This window comes from Mustela nigripes, chromosome 10 (assembly GCF_022355385.1).
Source record: "Mustela nigripes isolate SB6536 chromosome 10, MUSNIG.SB6536, whole genome shotgun sequence".
Classification (NCBI taxonomy): Eukaryota; Metazoa; Chordata; class Mammalia; order Carnivora; family Mustelidae; genus Mustela; species Mustela nigripes.
Window position 1 is genome coordinate 58,085,790 of NC_081566.1, and position 18,217 is coordinate 58,104,006.

General features: G+C 52.3%; 1 protein-coding gene across 1 annotated transcript in view; it reads left to right on the forward strand.

Moving 5' to 3' along the window:
• Positions 1-10,640: 10,640 nt before the first annotated feature.
• The window catches only part of FAM78B (family with sequence similarity 78 member B), a 72,680-nt gene continuing 65,103 nt past the window's right edge, over positions 10,641-18,217 (forward strand). The window contains exon 1 of the mRNA XM_059413388.1: positions 10,641-10,951. Within this exon, the coding sequence (XP_059269371.1) occupies positions 10,689-10,951 (263 nt within the window). The 5' untranslated portion in view covers positions 10,641-10,688. The remainder of the gene's footprint in view (positions 10,952-18,217) is intronic.

An 18,217-nucleotide genomic window follows, 5' to 3' on the forward strand; every position in this document is an offset into this window, starting at 1 on the left:
AGACTCCCCACTGAGTTGGGAACCCAATGCAGGACTCAATCCCAGGACCTTAAGACCATGATCTGAGCCGAAGGCAGATGCTTAACCAACTGAGCCACCCAGGTGCCCCTGTTTTGCATTCATTTTAGCTACTACCATAGCATGCTTAGAAAGATGTTCTTCCTAAGGGGGTGGCTCTTGATCTTTGACAACCAAGAAGAACAGACAATAATCCTTGTGTAATGCTTTCTAGATTGAACACTGAGGTGCAAAGTTCAGGGACACAAGCAGAGACAGATTTAGGTCCCTATGACAGTAGTAGTGGTAACAATACCTGACATTGGTAAAGCTTTTCACCTGATGAAAAATGAAAAAACATTTCTCTGATGGCATTCCTCAACCCTTAACAACCATTTAAGGTGAGCAGGGCAGGGCAGTTTCCATCAGTAATAAAAACAGTTGCTTATTCCAGGGGTAAATACTCACAAAGACTTCTGCCCTTGTGTTGTGTTTTTGCATGTGACCTGGCTTTCTCAGGTCCTCCTTCTTGAGAAAGAAAGACTGGATTAGCTCAAATGCTTAACCCATACCCTCAGAAAGCTCATTTGCTTTTGCAAGATTTCTGCAGTTCCAAGAGGCTGATGTCCTCAAAGCATCCTCTGACTCTGACTTCATGCCACTTTTCAGCTCCTGCTCTCATCCAGTTGTCTTATGGAACTCAGCATTACTTTTTAATTTACATAGACACCACACACACACACACATACACACACACACACACAGAGAGAGAGAGAGAGAGAGAGAGAGTCTTCATAAATAAGAAAGACTCTGTTAAAGGTTTGGGGACAAGAAGAGTGAGTCTTTTACATGAAAAAAAAATTAATACAGACCTTTTAAAACTGGACATCAGATTTCCCTGATGTCTCCCTACCCATCTTAGCAGGCCATCCACTCTTTCCTTCCCTGTCTTCTCTTTATCCCTCAAATTCACGTTCATTTCTGTGGGAGAACCAAGAACCCACCAACATCTTTCTACCAGGTCTCAAGTTCCTTGTCATGGAATTCTCACCTTCTGCCCCAAACATTTTATCAAGGTGTTTCCCAGAACAAATAGGAAATCTGAAGATATCCACGAAGATCATCTTTTTGAATTCCTAATATAAGCAAGGAAGCTGAGTCTCAAAGGCTTTATGTGACCTGCCCACGGTCAGGGAGTTGGTATCACTTCTAATCTTCCATTAACTTCAGGACACAAAGCCTGAGACATAACTTTCCAATAAAACTCCCTGTGCAAGGCTGTGAGCTTATTTTAAGATACAGCCAATTGTACTTTGAACATTTTAAGTTAACAGTATGGTCCTCTTCACCCAGCTTCATGGAGCAGGGGCAGGGGGCTGTGAAATGAAATTGTGATGTGTGGCCTGCTGGATGCTTGTCTCGTGTTGCTACAGTATTGTGGGTGTTGCCAGCTGCCTCAGGAAGTGTAAACACTAATGTTACTTCTTCCACTGCGAGTGGTACTAACTGAGTGATACAGATAGAGTTAGTTTCTATTCCAGTAAACACAATGCCCAATTTAAAGAGATTCTCAGGTTTTCTCCTTCCTTTCTGTATTGTTTTCCTCCTATATTGCTCATTCCCTTTATTATAATGTGATCTGGACTCGCTTCCATTCATAAATCAATATGTTCCAGCAGTAGTAAATGTAAGTACTCATTCCAGGGGTAAATGCTCTGAGAGATTTGTACCCTCGTGTGTGTGTGTGTGTGTGTGTTTATTTAGCCTGGACTGAGGCTCAGGCTGAATTTTCCGAGTAAAGACCACACACACTAGAGTTCCTGCCACAGTCAGTCCCTGGGGACCCTCACACCAGCGCCTCAGGTGCTCCTGCTTTATCTCAGATACATGCCCGCACCACAGATCGGATGCGGCAATCCAGGAAGGGTGCGACATGGAGCTTGACAGGAAAATCCCAAAGCAGGTACTGAGAGAAACGCGTCTGGTCCCCCAGGTACAGCATGATGTCAGGAAAGCCAGACCTCGGCGCCAGAGCTGCTTCTGGAGTGACACATGCGTCCTGGCGGGGGAAAAAAAGCCAGGGCAACTCCAGGAGCAGTGACAAGGCAGGCAGCAAGATGGAAGTCAGTGAGCGAGGGTCGGATCCATTCTCTCTCCCACCGCGGGACCGAGGGACTGCTCAGGGGAGAGAGGGCAGCAACTCTAGAAGGACGGGGAGAGTGGGCAGCTTAGCAAGATGAGACCCCCCACTCACTCCGCAGAGATCTGTGTACAAACATATATGTATGGGACATTGCTCTGACGCCTAGGGAAACAGCCATAAAAAAATTAAACATAGTTCCCACACTTGTGCAGCTTATCATGCAAAGGAAGAGAGATCATAATTAAATAATCACAGAAGTGGTTAAGTAATTCCTATGGTGATAAGGGCTGTGAGGAAGAGGTAGAGGGGCTGTGTAAATGCGCGCTAGTGAACCCGCGCTGGGTCCGGGTGGTCAAAAGCACCGCCAAGGGGGTTGAACATGTAGGTGGAGCCCCAAGTTGCCTACGTGAATGGCACCCATGAGAGAGAAAAGGTAAGTGCTGAGCACTTATGCATTCGATAAATATTTATTAGGTGCCTACTGTATACCGGGCACACGCAAAAGCATTTGGGATGCATTAGTGAACAAAAAGGCAAAGCTCCCCGCCCTCACGGAGCTGGCGTGCCTGTGGAATGAGAAGATGAAAAGCCAAAATTGTGCGGGCCTCAGTGTGGCTTCTGCGAGTGAGGGGGAGAGCCGGAGATGATGCTATGCAGTAGGAAAGGGCCAGATGACAAAGTCGTCTTCATCGCCGGGAGGGGCATAAGATCCTGGTACTTTGTATCTCCCGTGTATATATGTCACCACCACGATATGGGAACATTCATTAATACCAGATACATCAAAATAGAAATTTGGGGGCACCTGGGTGGCTCACTGGTTTGAGCGTCCAACCTTTGACTTCAGCTCAGGTCTTGACCTCAGAGTCGTGAGATCGATCCCCACATCTGCTCTGCACCCAGAGCAGAGTCTGCTTGTCCCTTTCCCTCTGCTCCTCCCCCACTCCTACTTTCTCTTTCTCAAATAAACGAATAAATAAGATCTTTTTGAAATATAGAAAGGGGTCCTCCCACTTGGGGATGCTATGAAGCCAATACACAGCCTATCCCCTCCAGTAATGACACCAAAACAGAAACTGGAGAGGCTATGGCCAGGAGCCCATCCACACCGATGACCCTTCCACTCTGGAAGCCCCCGCAGGCAGGGATCGAGATTTACCCTGTGCCCAGGTTGATGCTGGCATCCTCTAGAATGGGGCAAATGCTCACCAGCATTTACTGAACACCTACCATGCCCTAGGCATTGCAGGAGGAGATGGACATTTAATGAATGGTCGCGGCAGCCCCACAAAGTAGACGTCGTGTTCTCCCTATTCCTATTTGATAGAGAAAAGGAAGCTAAGGACCACCGAAATTGCACAGCTCGTTCTTGTCTAAACTGAGATCAGAACCCAGGTATGTCCGAATTCAACAGCGTTAATGTTTCACTCTGTCTCCCTCTGCCTCATGGAGACCCAGGGAGCTGCAGGCCCTGGTCCCAGCTCCTTGTTTTGGCTTCCTTGATCCCCACGCCTCCTTCCCCACATGCTATGTCCAGCCGCCTCCTACACACCAACCTCTCCACCAGGCATCGTGAACTTGGATCCAATGCTGAGGGTCATCAGATCCCATTCTGAGGACAGAGCTCACAAGGACTTAGAGACTCACCACAGAAGCAGAGCCTCAGGCCCACCCAGACCTACAGAATCAGAATCTGCATTATATCAAGCTCATCAGGGGTTCTATATGTATAATTTGAGGAGCACAGGTCTCAGCCCAAAATGCCCTTTCTCCTGCTCCTCACCAGGCTATGCTTGACTCAACATCACCTGAGTATTCACAACACACAAGACTGTGCTTACAACTGAGGACACAAAGTTGAATTAAATATGAGACACAAACTCAAGATGATGATCATGTAGTCCTGAGAGAGACATGTAAATAAATGATATTTTTTAAAGTATGAGTGCTAGGAACAAAGTAAGAACAGGAGAGAGTATTTCATATGCCTCACTGTCTCTAAGCAGCATCATAATACCAGGCACGAAGAAAAGGCTTGGTGATATTTCTGGAAGAAAGTGGAGAGAAGGTAATGCAGAGAAAGGGCAGGAGGGAGAAATGAGAGGAGGAAGGAATAGCACTAAGCTGTCGTTTCTAAAATGACAGCTCAAGCAAGATGGGTCCATCAGTGATTTCCCCAGTCAAACTCTTGGATGCCCTGATATCAAGGTCACTATAGTCCCTAACCCACCAGCCTCTCCCCTTCACCTCTGCTCATGTGATTTACTTGGAAAGAGGCCTTATCATTCTCAGCAATTAGTCTAAACATCTTAGATTTGTCTTTGAATCTTCCTTCTCCTTTGGTCTTTCTCAAAGCTATTATAAAATCTTCCTCTTCTGCTCATTCATGTGTGAGTTACTCAGCGTCCAGTGTGTGTTCTGTGCAGGAGTTCAGGGGTAAAAAAGATCATTTCTGGCTGAAATGCTCACAGTTTCTAGGAGTCAGAGGGTCACAGTGTGGGGGCAGACAGGGAACTGAATCTTGGCCCAGCCACTTACCAGTTTGACCTGGGGCAGTCCTTTCCTTGCTTTGCACCGTTATCCATAACGGAGGATAACTGTACCACCTCACGGACTCACATAAAGACTCAGTGAGACACACACGGTCGCCATCATTATCATCGTCAGGGAGCAGGGTGGGCTTTGAACATGCAGCCGGGGACTGAGCTTACAGAAGGACAGAGAAGTGGAAAGGCTGGAGCCCTGTGGAGGGGATGGCGGGTCGTCTGCTCAGGGTGAGGCCCAGGGTATGCCGGAAGCAGAGGCTAAGAAGGCTCAAAAGCCTGCTTGGGGCCCCGTCCTGGAGCACTGCAACAACCCATGAGCTCTGTGGCGAATCTGCGACAAGAAGACACTGCAAGTTTCTACAAAAAGAAGGATCGTGACCAAAACTTGTTTTCACTGGATGTGTTGGCGGACAGTGGCAAAGATGGGGAGGGAAGAGCCTCCGGCCAGAAGTGGGATAGTCAGGAGGAGACACTGCCTTGCAGCGAGAGAGGTGCCAGTTCACTGACAGGAAGAAGACGGCAGGACCTCTGAATGGTAACATCTAGAAGGCAGGTGAACGTGCTAGCCTTGAACTGAGGAAATGTTTGGGCTGGAGGGACCAACTTGGAAGACATCCATGGAAAATAATAATTAAAACCAGTAGCATGGGGACATGCCCTGAAGGAGTTCAGGTAGGGAGGAGAGATCCTTGGGCACACTCTGCGGGAGACGGGGAAGCAAAAGGAGTCAGAGAAGCCAGGAGGAGAATAGTGATTTGCAGAATCATGGGTTTAAAAGAAGAGAATTAAACCCTATGGAGAAGGACCTAGAAAAGGACTCGAATATGGCAGAGACAGGCATGAGTGACCTTCAACAGGACAGCTGAGCAACTAGGGCATCCTTTTTCACAGTCTCTGCAGCCTAAGGTAATATGAGGCTGGTGGGAAAGGCTTGATACATACAGGCTACGTGAAGCAGCTGCCACATCTTGGGCCAAATGCCTTCTGCGAAGAGTCCATGGCCACGGTCCACTTCCTATTGAGCTTAGCCTGATTACTCTGACTTGACGTGGTGGGAGGGGAGTTCACACCAAAAAGTCAAGTTGTTTCTTTAACCCTGAACTCTTGGACCTTGAGGATTCATTTGCTCTCTTGCTTGTCTTCAGGACATCCAAGCTAGGTAGAAATCCATCTCCGTTTTTAACAGCTCCAGAGGCAAAAAACTCATGGTAATCTGTTCTCCAGTTTCTGAATACCCTTGCCAAGGTTAACTAGAAAATAGGCCCTTGTAACCGAGAGTTTCTAAAAAGCACACTTGACAAATTGAGTAATGAGTCAACCAGTAGGAAAAATAAAGTCAGAGATCACCCTGCTTCTGGAAAGACTGAGCATGGGGTCATCGGAGGCTGAGGGAGTGGACTGTAAAGGAGGTGCAAAGGCCAGAATCCCGGAGAGTGTGCTCTGGGGCTCTACTTGGGGAACTGAGGGTCTCTGTCATGCCCAAGACCATCAAAAGCACGACATACAAAGGAACATTTGTGCTGTGCCCTGAGAATAAACTCGAATGAGGTTATTCACAAGGAATGATTGTCATCAATGTCTCGTCATTGAAGTCTTTCCCTTTCTTGGTGCCTAGAGTGGATGACCCTTGAGATGGCATATGGTGCTCAGAGACAAAGGGCATCACTTACCATCAAGAAGGCATGTCGTGAGGGAAGAGTGGGAGGACAAAGAAGTACCGTGCAGAAAGAACTAGAATAAAAATATAGTCTTGCTGTAGGTAAGGAGACAAAGCTTCTAGTTAGGCTATGGGAAATAATATTTTATCATATTAAAAAATAACTTTAATCATTTTAACATTTACTGAGCAGCTCCTAGGCGGGGAGCCCAGCTCAGGGCAACAAGACACGATGCCACATTCCCTGGAGGTGTGAACAGCTCACTGAAGGAGACCCGCGTGAGCATTCTACGGTGACACAGCACGAAAGGCGCTAAGAGAGGTGAGTAGGTGAGGCTCACGGGGCAGGGACACTTACTACTCCAAGAGAGAAAGAGGAGCTTATAGAAGAACAGCACAGAGAGATCGTGCCACGTCTGAGGACTTTCATGCGTGCTACATGGATTTAGCAGTCCACTGGCATTTGCAGACTGAATATTCATGGATGAACACCGTCTCCATTGCATGATCTGAAAGGTCTCCGCCATGAGGTAATTGCTGAGACACAAATCTGAATGGCTTGCCAGGATGCTAGAGCGGACTCACCAGCTACTTAGCTGGTGAATGGACCACACCCGATAGCTAGCATTCATGTCCCCCCACGGCTCAGCTCTTCTCTTTGACATCTATGAAGTCACGCTCCTACTGTAGCTAAGATTTTTTTTTTTTAATTTGATTTGCAGAGCCAGGGAAACATGGAGTTAATAAGGTACAGATGTCATGAAGTAAGGAGTTTATTTTAGTGGAAAAATTTATTTAAGTCACTTTATAAACCACCTTGGTAAAAAAAAAAAAAAAAAAAAGAAAAAAAAAAAGAAATCACCTTGGTCCCCTCTTTATAGAACCATTAAGAGTTTAAAAGGATCCCTTACATTTTTCACACTTTACTGCTTTTTATAGTGGAAATGATATGTCATGGTGACATTCATGATTTTGGAGGCTCATGAAGGTCATGGATGAACCCTCTGAGAATGTCAAGGGTCCAGGTCTGTGAATAATGAGTTATATTTCATTGGTACTCTACTAGATATAACGAGGCCTCATTTTAATTTTGGAAAGTAGGTATATTCTCCTTTATATGCTTTATCTATCGCTTGGAGAAGGCTGCCATTGCTCTGCCTGGTTTACCAAGGCTTAATATGTGCTACCAGAAGCTCAAGGATGATATTTATCCCTGACACTGAAGCCTGACAACAATTAACTACATTCCGCCCCTTGAGTGCTTTTCTCTCCATCTACTTCCTGGAACCTCATAACCGCTGGGACTCAAACTCTGGCCCCGCCCCCCAAATACCCTCCCCGTACTTCAAACTTAGCATGACAACCCACAATCTCAATCTGCTTCCAATTCTGTCTCTTTGTTTTGACTATTACTAAATCAAATGTATTTATTGCTGAAGCCAGGAAATTCAGAGTTGGCCAGACTCTTTCCCCAACATCTAATCAGTTACCAAGTAAATCGATTTTACCTCTTAAATGACTCTCAAATGCAGCCAGGCCTCTCCAGCTCCATGGCACTGCCCTAGCTCTGGGCCAAATCATCTATCATCACAATACCCTGAGCCCCTGCATTGAAACCATCCTTGCTCTATCCTCCAAAAGGATACTAGGTAATTTTTCTCAAACTGCAAACCTTGCACTCATTGGCTTCCAGTGAAGATCAAGATAGCGTCCTATCGATAACTGGTTCCTGGCCAGTGACTCAGATGCCCTCGGTCTGCATCCAACACTGAGGAGCGCCTTGGCTGTGAGCTCTTTATCTCCCTGAGCACGCTGTATTCTTGCAGACCTCCATGCACTCTGCATTTGCCCAGCTCTTGTCCTACACTGCCTGAAAACTCTCGTGTTCTCCGAGAGCCTCTCACAGTACCTTCAGGATCCAATTCAAATGTCACTACTCCAAGAGAGCCACGGTTCTATCTCGTAGGGGCTGGCCCATCTGGCCCCCCACAGTACTGGACACACACCACTATTGTGTATATGTCACAGCACACGCTAACATCTTGTTAACACGTCTATCTCCAGTGATCCGTGAGCCCCCGTTCATCTCTGAATCCTAGCGTGTAGCACAATGCTCGGCCCCTGCCAGGAAGTCCGTGAGCATCTCCTGAATGAAAGGACTGAATGATTGAGATCTGGAGCAAGGCGGTAAAATGACCGAAGCGTGTTATCAAAAGGCAAAAACGGCTTTTTTTTAACTACAAAGTGAATCAAGGTGCCAGAAAAGTTAAAACAAGGATGAAGAATGCTTTTATCTCAACCGACTTTTAAATTACTCATCGCATCTGTCCTAGCTAAAGACTAACCGTAGTCAACCCCCTGCCGCCTGGGAGTCACTGTTTCACACTTGGGCACCAGATCCTGCAACATGTTCAACGATCAGAGAAGAAATACTTAAAGAAATGCTATTGGGCTTTTAAATGTAAAAAGATGCCCAGAAAGAGCCTTTGCTAAATATCATTTCCCATCTGGTACCTGGGACCACAATATCCCAGGCATGGCTTGGGTCATACTGCACACAACGTCCAACACCTACAGCGGCAGTTACTGTAGGGCCATGACAGTGAGGTTGCTCTTTCTTTAGTCCCTCATTCATTCACAGACGACAAGCGGGTCAGCCCCTACGTGCTGTGCTCTGGAGAAGCTAGGACAAGGGTGGGCCCCTGAGATTCCAGCCTTACTACAGACCCGTGTCCTGGACTCGTATCATTAAGCCGTTGCTATTTAAATCCAGCCTGGTTCCAAAAATGTTAAGTTCCCCTTGTTCTTAGCAAGTCACAGGCTACCCTGGGTAACCTCAAGAAGGCTGCTCAGCGTTCTAATCCAGCTAGATGGCCCTGCGGGGCACGACCCGGCTCCAGGACACAGGGACGATCAAAACGCCGTGTTTAGGGTGAGTCCACCGCTGTTCTAATGCCCCAGTGTGGGGGGGGTTGTTGAAAGAGCATTTTCGGAGAAAGAAAAGATTTCGATGAAGGCAGGAGATGAGTAAAAGCTGAGCTCATGCTAGAACCCAAACTCTTGGCATCTGGGTGACGGGGTGTTAGGGCTCGGGGGTGGGGGAGGCGGATCCCTGGGTGCCCTCCCCACGTCTGGTGGCGGAGAGAAAAGCTTCCAGAGCAAATCCAGTCGGGGAAAGGCGTAAACCCACCGCAGTCGGAGCCGCTCCCGGAGGCTTCCTCAAGGTAGGGTACTGGGGAGCTCAAGCCCAACTCCAACCTGACAAACCACATGACAATAACCCACCCGCCGAAGACGGCCGCTCCCCCAGCCCCCGCGGCCCCAGACGGGCTCCCACCGGACTCGGGAGCGCCGCGCCCACCGCGACCCCACCCGGGCCCGGCCGGGGACCCCCGCCCCAACCCGCACGCCCACCCCGGCACCACCCACCGCAGCCCCGCCCCGCGCCGGCCCCACGTGCAGGGCCCCCCCCCCCCCCCCCCGGCCCCCTTTACCCCCCCCCCCCCCCCCCCGTGTACACCACCACCCCCCGCCTGCCACCCGGACGGCAGCCGGAGAGGGACAAAACTCGTGGCGTACAGCCAGGCTCCTCCGCGGATCACGTCCCGGGCAGCCCGGGCAGCCCGGCCCGAGGGGCCCTCCACCCCCGGCCGCAGCCCCCCGGCGCCCCCCAGCCCCCAGCGGCCGGGCCGGGGAGTGCGGGGCGGGGCCGGCGCCCGCGCGGGTCTCCGCCGCCGCCCTCGCCGCCGCCGCCTCCGCCTGCCGCTCGGGCCGCCCGCTCGCCCGCCGCTGGGTGCGCTGCACGCGGGGGGCAGCCGCGGTGCAGAGGTTCATGCAGCGGCGGCGGCGGCGGCGGCTGCTGCTGCTGCTGCTGCTGCCGCCGCGGAGGCAGACAGACCGGGCGCTGCCGCCGCCGCCGCCCTTCCCCCGGCTCCATGCCGCCGCCGCCGCCGCCTCCTCCTCCTCCTCCTCCTCTCCGGCGAGGGGCGGGGGGCTCCGGCCCCGGGTGGGCACCGCTCCGCGCAGCGCCGCTCCCCCCTCTGCCCTCGGCGGGGGCGCCCGCCGCCTCCTAGGAGCGCACGCTCCGCGCGCCCTGCCGGAGAGAGGGGGCGGGCGTGGGCGGGGGCCGGCGGGCGGGCGTCGGGGCGGCGGGGACCCCGCGCGGCGGCCGGAGGAGGGGGCTTCCCCGGAGGATGCCCGGCGGCGGCTACCCGCTCCCGGGCGCGAGCTGAGCCGGACCCGGAGCGGGCGGCGCGTCGCCATGCCGGCGTGACGGGCGCCCCCGGCTGCCCGCGCGGGCCCCCGCGCTGCCCCACGCCGCGCCGCGCCGGCGCCGGGCGGCAGGATGGGCTGTATCCAAAGCATCACCTGCAAGGCGCGGATCCGGCGCGAGAACATCGTGGTGTACGATGTGTGCGCCACCATCGACCAGTGCCCCACGCGCATCGAGGAGACCTCGCCCATCGTCCTGCGCTACAAGACCCCCTACTTCAAAGCCTCGGCCCGCGTGGTCATGCCCCCCATCCCCCGCCACGAGACCTGGGTGGTGGGCTGGATCCAGGCGTGCAACCAGATGGAGTTCTTCAACACCTACAGCGACCTGGGCATGTAAGCGACCGGCGGCGCGGAGCCGGAGCGGGGTCCCTGGCCCCGTCTCTGCTCCCCACCCCGACCCTCCTCAGCTCCTTCTTAACGCTCTCCCCATCCTCTTTCTAAACCTTCCTCCCGCCTCCTCTCCCACCTCCCTCCTCCCTGCGCTTTTGTTTCAGTGACAGGGCGGGTGTAGGGAGGCTCCTCGCGAAGGCATTTTCTCGTGGTTTGCTTCTGACTCCCCGTGAACGCCAGGAGGACGGTGCGGGGTGGCGAGAACGCGACGAGGAGGGTTCGAGAGACGGGCGTGGGGGTGGCTGGCGAGTGCCCTGGGAGTTTCGGGCCGCCGTCTCGGCTTGATGGGGCTTCCCGGGAAGAGTTTGGGGGGAACCTGTGGAGAGAGGAGTGGCGTGGAGTGCCGGGGGCGCACGGGCTGTGCCGCGCGCCCTTCGGAAAAGCCCGAGAGGGCTTGGAGGAGAAGGTCCCGGGCGTCCGAACCGGACTCGCTGGTTGTGCCCTTGTTCCCTCGGCTGTTGAAGTCGAGCCCTTGTGGCCCAGGCCGGGAAGCCTGCAGGCGTCTCCCTTCGGAGCCGCAAACCCGGCAGAGCCTCCTGTCTGGCTCGGCGCCCTCTGGACGAGTTGTGCGGCGGTGGGGAGCGGGAAGGCACCTTGTGCGAGCAGCCTGGGGCTGGCGCGGCGCAGGGTTTTCCTTGGGCTCCGGAAAGTACACGTCTGCTGGCTGTCCAGGGTCCTTACTTGCTCCAGAACTTTGCTAATTGCGGCGCCGGGAAGGATTTCCCAGCGCCCACCGGCGAATCCAGTCGGCGAGCTGGGAGCTCTCCAACTTCGTTCAGCAGCGCCGCTCGGTGCGCGCCGAAGTGGGCGGCTGCGGGCGGACCCCGCACGGCGGCGACTCCGCGGCCGCCGCCGGGAGCCCGCAGCCTGCCCCAGAACCGCAGGCTGCGGGCTGTCGCATCCAGGACTTGTTAGTTACTCACTTGCTGAACTCCCTGCGGGTCTCCTTGCGGAAGCCGGCTCTGAGCAGTTGGCGACCACAGTGGCTAAAAGCTTTGGGGCCTGCATTGTACCTGTGTTAACGGTGTTGGTCTAGAGCACGCTAATTAGCCTGCAGCCTCTAGAGAAACCCTTTTCTGGAAACCCAGCCTCATTTCATGTATTAGCCGAAGACTCTGGAGCTCCCAAGGTTCATGCGTTGAATATATGGGGCAAGAGAGTTTCTATGTTGAAACACCAAACTATCTTTTGTAATGGCATTTCGTAGGCTTTGTACTGCACTCTGAGAGCCTGGAAGTTAACACTAGTCATAGGTGCTGAAAGAAATTTTGGCGGGTTGTTTTGTTCCCCCTGCCTTCCCCACAAAGAGTTTGAACTTTTCTCTTTAAGCATAAAATCTCAGTGCTGGAGGAAGCGCATTCCCTGTGAAGATGGGCGAGAGCCTGGTTTCTTCCTATATGCCTCTGTTCACTCTGTTCTTATCTTTCTGGAAGACAGCCGGATGTAAGCAATGGGGGACATATTATTTTGGGTGATTCATGCCATTTAAAAACAGACACACCCTCCAAAGGATGATTATATCAAAACACAGGGGTCTCTTAAAGCTGTTCTTTTAGAAACCCATTATTTCCAGCCAAGCCAGAGAAAGGCCTTCCCTTTTGTCCTGGCCCTGATGGCAGTGTGCACCTTGCGGGGGCGGGGGGGGGGGGGGGGGGGGGGGGGAGCAGTCAGTAATTGCAGTCTGGGGCCCCTGCAGAGAAGGCCAGGAAGGACTGAGCCAAAACAGCCTCACTTTTCCCCAAACTGCACAGCAAGGCCTCTCTGCTGCTTTGTATCTGTTGTGAATCAGTAAAGCAAAAGCAAACAAATGAATAATTTCTTTCCGTAAAAGAAAATATATTTTACCTCAGGAAAAGCAGAGCTGAGTTATAAACACAGTAGTTGAACTTCTTGAATCTGGGGGAGCGTGTATCCACAGGGGAACCAGCTTTATCGGGGATGAACCGGTGTTAGGTCTGAGGGGCACTTACTCCCTGACCTTCCCTTGCTGAATTCTTGCCTCTGGGGCTAGGAAAAGAGCTTTGCTTTTAAACTGCCACTGCCGGTATTTTAAGAATCTTGGTGTTCATATCGATGGAAGCAAAACAAAACCCAAGAAATTGTGAAGCATATTATTGGAGATCCGGATCCAGAGCCCACCTATTTTCACACTTGCAATAATTGCTCTGCTTAAGCATACTTTACAGGCCAAATTTGACTGAACCCACAAAATATTTATGCCCTGAAAACTTAGCCAGTGCAGACTCTTTCATAGGATCTCATACTGCATGAAAGTCTGCACAGTCTGTTATTACACACTTTAGCCGGTATCTTGAGTGGGGGAAAAAAACACCAGAGGCTGAATTTTCACCTCGTGCAATGCTCTTGTTACATGAAGCATGATATGATCAGAGGGTATAGGTTAGAAAGCTGCCTTTTCAACATTTTAAAAGGCACTGCCAGAGGAAATCCAAAATTTAAAATGGCAAGAAACTTCTGGGGACAGACTTAAAAGAAAACATGAGCTTTTGTGGTTTAAAGTTTCTGCATTTCCAAGAAGGAGTAGGTTTCTGAAGGAGCATTTGAAATAGTTGATGATCATGATGCTGGAGCTTAATTTGAACTTGAACTCAAGTGATTTGGAACTTCCTCGCATGATTGCATAGAAGCCAGGCTGGTGGATACTCACGTCCTCTTATCCAGCTCTCCTTTGGCCCTGGTGAACCCCGCAAGTGCAGCCCTGATCCAAGGCTTCATCTTTTGGGAAGGAGGGGCTCTGGTTTTTTGTCAATCGTCCCATCAATAAACAAATATCCATCAGGCACCTCTCAGAAAGCAAAGGACGGAGGAGGCAGCTTCATCGTTCCTCATGCAGGAGGGAGGGAGGGGCACGTGCAGAACAAGGCTTTGCTCCCAAGTGCTGTAGCAGAAATGCTGGGAAGAGGGGCAGGAGGCCAGGCAAGGTCTTCTAGAGGCAGAAGGACTGGAGCTGGGTGTGCGCAATGGTTAAGATTCAGCTGGACAAGGAGGGGCTCGTTCTAGAAGGGAGGAACAGCAAATACATGGGGACAGGAAAGTCTCAGGTGTCTTAGGAGAGCATAAGGAGGCCAGGGTGGGGCTTTCGAGTAGGAGAGCAGTGGGAGGTGAGGTCCGGAGGCAGGCCAGGGTCTGCTGGGAAAGGCCAGGGTCTGCTGGGAAAGGCAGGCCAGGGTCTGCTGGGAATGACCTGGAAGAGAGAAGGCTGAGGTGCAGTGCAGAGAGGCTCTTCATACTTTCTTCCTACCTCCACAGCATGCAGGGACTTTCAACAGAGACGTAAAACCTTTGTGATGAAACAATTTAGAAAGCTAAAGTATGCCACCTAAGAGGTTTCCAGAGTGAGGTGTGGACAGAGAATGGGGTTCATGTGTCAAGGATGAAGGAGGTGAATCTGAGGTCAAGGGGAGAACAGACAATGGCTAAAGGCGCTCCCCACTCTGAGCCCATGTGCGTCATCTTCTAGAGCGGTAAAGGAATTGTGGTCAGCCTGGGGCTGGGAGACCCTTGGCCTGGGTGAAACCTGCAGAGCTCGTAACTTACTCCTGCCCATCTCTACTCCTCCGTCAGAGCCAATGTTGATGAGACTTGGACTCGACCTGCCCATCTTTGCTGCCAAACCAGTCCAAACCAAGCTGGTTTCTATCCATTCCAGAATCGTTTGGGTGCAGTTTGTGATTTCCGTGTTACCAAGCCAGCAGGTGGTTTTGAGAGACTCACTTTTTCAGCAATATTCTGCATAGTTGACAGATCCCTCCATCTTGAATCACTCCCATCTGTTAGCTTTATGCTGTTCTTCTAGCATTTTCTCTGTCTTACCTCAGAGTACAACTCATGAGGATATTCCCCATCTGATCCTTTCCCAGGGGAATTGTATCCATCCCAATGGCGGTAGATGGCCTGTGTAATACGCGGTCACCTGCAGTACAGGTGTGTGTGTCGATGGACCTTTTCCACTTGTCTGTCTCCAAGGCATCTCAGGCTTCATGTATCCAAACCGGAACTCTTGATTGCCGCCATCGCTCCCCCCCAGATCTGCCTCTCCACTGATCTACCCCCAGCTTGGTATAAAGAACACCTCCAGGGCGCCTGGGTGGCTCAGTGGGTTAAGAACACCTCCAGCCCCTGAGCTGCTCAGGCTAAAACCTCTGTGTGTCATCCTAGAATATTTTCCCACACATCCAGTCTGTCATCAAAGCCCGCTGGTCCCGTCTGTGGCGTAGCTCTGTAATCCGGCCACCGCTCAAATATCCTCACAGGGCAGGTCACCTGCTTCCGCAGACGATTTCCCACCTTCATTCTTGCCCTCCCTCCAAGTGAGATTTTCAAAATGTAAATGTCATCACTTTCCTGCTTTAACTCGTTTACTGACTTTCCATTGTAATCGGGAGGCTCTGTGAAGGCCTCTTCCCAGTCCCTGAATTTCTGTTCTTAAGCTATGTCAGTCTGCTTCCGTTTCCAAAATAAATCACTACTTCATCCCAGTTCAGAACTTCTCCTTGTGTTGATCTCTGTCTGAAATGCTCTTCTTGCCCACCTTTTTCGAGCACATTCCTACTTCTCATTCAGGTCTGAAACCTGACCTCGTCAGAGGCCACCCAGATTTCACAGTTTAAATGAAGATTCTTCTGTTCTCTTGAATGAGACACTCTTCTTTTACTTGTTACAGTTTGTAAGAACGTAACTGTACGTTTACTTAACACCTGACCCTTCTGCTAGAATGTAAGCCCCGTGAGAGCAGGTATCACATCCGTTTTATGCTCTCTGAATGGTGTTGAGCTCCTAGCAGATACTCCATAAACATTTGAAAAATAAATGAGCCATTTTTTCCCACCTCAAGTACTCTGTGTCATCTTCAACAAATTGTCTCTCTCTTCAAAATCAGCTTTTTTTTTTTAAGCCTTATTATTTTTTTTAATTAGAGAGAGCGAGAACACAGCAGGGAGGGGCAGGCCAGAGGGAGAACCCAGAGCAAACTCAGCGCTGAGCGCAGAGCCCAACGCAGGGCTCGATCTCATGACCCTGAGATCACAACCTGAGCTGAAACCAAGAGTCAGATGCTTAACTGAGGCCCCTGGGCCCCCCTCAGAATCAGCTTTCCCGGTCACACCCAAGGCTAACCCGATCAAGCTCTTGAACTCTAGACACCCCAGCCGTGGCTTAGCGTACACACAGTTTCACGCCTCTCTGCTTTCGTGTCGTTGCGTTCTGCGTCGTCCCCAGCAGGTCCGCTGCTGCTCAGCATGGGTTTCCCTCTGTCACGTCCTCTGCCTCCATGCAGATCTGTGCACCAGGAGTGGGGAGCACCAAACACCGAAGCCTCACTTTCACGTCACCTGTGATCAAGTGGCATTCGGTGTCTGCCCACAGAGACGTAACCTGGAGACGGTGTCATAGCACCGTTCGCCCGCGTCACTGCCTCGTGGCCGGAATCGCAGGACTCTGGGTGCTTTAGTACCTCACCCCTTTGGGTCATTTCCCTCAAAGCTAACACTTCCCTTCTTGTCCGTGGCTGCACGCGGCCTGCGCGTGCGGTGTGGCTTTGAGTTTGGCCCGCGCCAGTCATAGAGATGGCTCCTTCGGGCATCTGATGAGCCCCCCAGGCCACTTGCACCAATACCCACCCTGTCCCATTCCTGTTACATCCGCAGAGGGCAGAGCTCATGACCTGGAAGGGGCTAGAGCTGCTCTTCCCCAGAAATGTCAGGGGCTCCCAGTCTAGAGCATCAGATGGGAAACAGGATCCCATTCCCTTCTGAGAGTCCTGAGTGCCCTTGAAGGGGAGCTGGCCTCACCCTTTGCCTCTAATCTTCTCCATCTCGCAGAAGAGGAGCAGGGAGGATTAGCAGGTCTGATGAGGAAGCATTAAGCTCACTGGAGATAAAGCAGGACTCCGGGGCTGGAGGGGGTGGGAGGGACCGGAGGAGACGTCGGACTTGGGTTAGGAGGGGAGGTGAAAATGAAATATGGCTGGTGTCACCCAGATGCTACAGCGCAGCCAGGCACTGGGTGGGCAGGGACAGCAGGGCGTCGGTGACCTTCTGCCGGGCAGCAAAGACAAGGGCTGTCTTTGGGGCCATGTCTGCAGATGCTCCATGTTCCAGGCGAAGAGAAAGGTGGGCGATAGGATAGGGAACTGCAGATGCCGGTGTGGGGCACAAGATGCCAAATACCCCTTACCCCCCGATTTGTACAGTGCTCTGATCTCGGCTGCCCCTCCTGGAGCTCGATGCTGTCAGTGTGCCCATCTTTCTGAGGGGAAGACTGAGGCCCAGGGAGGTTAGAGGACTCAAGGGCACAAGCCTAGCAAGTGGCGGCACGGCAACTGACTTCTGACCCTGTACCCTGCCTATCTGTTTGCTGCCATGCTTGGCCCGGCGAGGTGGGGACCAGCCAGCACCCCGTCCCCGTCAGCGCTAGGAAGCCTGGCGGTTACGGCTGCTAAGGCCTGGGGCCTCACTCCTGCTTCATCGCTCCTCGAGGAGAGGCTCTGGTTTCCCAGAGGCCCCGGTTGAGTGATTCTGTAGTTCCCTTTTCATGCGGCCACTTGGGTCACGGATTCCAGAGGCGCCGCCGTTTCTGACGTGTTCACATACCCAGGCCATGGGAAGTGGCCACCGTTTATGAATGGCTGTCCTGAGAAGAGCCAGAACAGGAAGTGAGCAGCAGCAGGGCATTCTGGTAGCTACTCCCAGACAGGCAGGGCCCGCGTGGTGCCGGGGTCCCTGGGAGGGGTTGGGGCGCACACACCAGCCGCAGAGAAACCCCCACAAGGTATTGGGGGAGCTGCCTGCTATTCTCACTGGGTCTCCCAAATCAGCGAGATACCCTGGAGTCGTTGCAGTGGGTTTTAGAAAGAAGGGCGCGTGTGTCCAGGTGGCGGGAGACTCGTTTGCACCCAGGAAAGCCTCCCGAGAATGGGAGATGCGCTACTGAAAGGCCGCGAAGGGAGAGGGAGAAGCCACGGAAGGTCTCTGTGCCGAGCGCTTTCCGCGCACGGCCCCCACCCGGGAAATCTCAGCAGCCAGGGGTCCCTCCTGTGGCAGCGAGGTTCAGTAGCTGATCCAAGCGGCCCCGCCAGGAGCCCAGGCCCCAGCCACCACTGGCCCCCCTCTCTTTCTAACCCACTGCCTTCACTGCTACGAAGGAGGCGCTCAGAGCTCGCTCTGCAAAATATCGTTGTCCTGCTACAGT